At 36.3% G+C, this 1,998-nt stretch overlaps 1 protein-coding gene across 5 annotated transcripts in view; it reads right to left on the bottom strand.

Annotated features, from left to right (window-relative positions):
* Nucleotides 1–1,325: 1,325 nt before the first annotated feature.
* The window catches only part of rassf6 (Ras association domain family member 6), a 12,430-nt gene continuing 11,757 nt past the window's right edge, over nt 1,326–1,998 (bottom strand). For all 5 annotated transcript variants that reach the window (XM_005729199.2, XM_005729201.2, XM_005729202.2 and 2 more), the window contains one exon: nt 1,326–1,937. In XM_005729199.2, the coding sequence (XP_005729256.1) occupies nt 1,862–1,937 (76 nt within the window). In that variant the 3' untranslated portion in view covers nt 1,326–1,861. The remainder of the gene's footprint in view (nt 1,938–1,998) is intronic.

Raw genomic sequence — 1,998 nt, 5'->3', positions numbered from 1 at the left:
AGACATTTGTGCATGTTTGTTAATGGGCAGTTAAACGAGCTAATAAACCCAACTAATAATCAAATGCTCTCTCTCTCTCTCTCTCTCTCTCTCTCTCTCTCTCTCACTCTTTAAACTTGTGGCTTACACCGAGAGTTGTCAGACACTTACATAGATCACATATTTGCTCTGCATGTACAATATCATCTCAGTTAAAACTACAAACTTGTATGATTTTCTTTTAAATAAAAAAGAAAATTAAATGAATGAACTAAATGAAAAGTTGCATTTAGTGGATAAGAATACATTCTTCCTCTTGAGTAAAACCCAATTTTCAAAAACAGAAATGTAAAACCTCTTCTGGGGCTTGCACAGCTAACATCTATGGATCTCCTTCATGATGGAACAGCAAAACTGTGCCACTGGGAACCCTCATTTTCCATTTCTTAAAAGTCTACCATTTGGAAACTGGTGCACATGGAAACCCTATCCTACAATAAAACATCTGTTTATTCTCATTTAGTCATTCATCATGGCGGAGGAAAATTGCTTAGTAATATAAGGCTGTCTGGTGGGCTGGCAAGCCATTACAAAGTCTCTGCCTCTAAACTGCAGTGCTCACCTCATTTCACATTCATTATTTAACTATTAAGACAAAGTTTTCCATCTGTAAGCATTTCCCCATCTTTCACACACAGACACAGAGAAGCAAAATGAGAGAGGACTTTTATTTACTGGTTTTATCTCCTGTCATCCAGTTTTCCTATTATCTGTCCACTAAAGCAGCTTATTATTGCATTCACTCTTTGTCATCTTGTTTGTACCATTGTTGATGATTGCTATATTTAATTAAAGTGGCATTTTCATCATTTTATGATTCATCTTAGACATATTTCCCCCACTTTCAACCTGTCATGTGTGGCATCTTTGGAACGATGTTTGGCTGCACAGAGTGACTAAGTGACAAATTAACCACCAGCCACTTTGAGAGGTTCAGATGAAGGCAAACAAATAAAAAAAAGGGTGGAGGCAGAGAAACAAAATAACAGGGGCCTACAGTAAGTACAAAGTATTATGCAGACTCTCATGGAAGAGGGTTACACACTGCGTAGAGAGGAAAATGCAGGAGTCTGAGGAACGTGCAAATGCTAAGCCTCAAGGAAAGTTTTGTCTGGATTAAAATTTGACGAACACCACACACACAAGAACTATTTCCATTGAGCCAATCAACACTTTATTACAAACCAGGAAAATAAATACCAGAAATCAGCAATAAAATCCATCCAACTCAACCACATATAAAATAACAAAGTACAAGAAAAAAGAGTAAATAGAATAGAATAGAATTCAACTTTATTGTCATTGCACATGCACAGGTACAATTAACAATCAATATAGTTTTATCAAAAGTCTATATACACATACATTGATCATTGATAAAAAATAGAAACCTTGAGCAGAGTCCAATTAACCCTTGAAAAGCTCCAGTGGCACACATAACTCAAACATAGCAAACAGAAAGCACAAACAGAAGTGGCCATGCTGGTCCCATATTTATTCACAGACACAGTGAACTACAATTTCTGACAGCAACTTACATTTGCATCTTTAATTTATTTTACAGTTTAAAATAGAAAAAGACACATAAGACTGGAAGGATGATATATTTTTGTATGGGATATACACCAGCCTCGTGCTTCATATCCCAAATTGTTCATCTTTATTATGTATCAGAGATTCAGAATTATAACATTAAAGAGTGCGTGAAGAAAAAAAAACAAGGGAAAAGAATTCCTCATATTTCTGTAGATCTTTCATCGTTGAACATGGAAATGGTGCTGTACTGAATGTTGAATCTTGTTTTAGGAAATCAGGTGAGTTGTTAGACACTGGTCTCAATGGGACGTGACATCTTACAGTTTAACATATTGGACAGGACTCTCTTTTGGTGTTTGTACCTGGCACACACACACACACACACACACACACACACACACACACACACACACACACACACAC

Source organism: Pundamilia nyererei, unplaced genomic scaffold, assembly GCF_000239375.1.
Source record: "Pundamilia nyererei isolate P.nyererei 1_Seehausen unplaced genomic scaffold, PunNye1.0 scaffold00032, whole genome shotgun sequence".
NCBI classification, from domain to species: Eukaryota; Metazoa; Chordata; class Actinopteri; order Cichliformes; family Cichlidae; genus Pundamilia; species Pundamilia nyererei.
The sequence above is the reverse complement of the archived record's forward strand: the minus strand, read 5'-3'. Positions and strand labels throughout refer to the sequence as shown.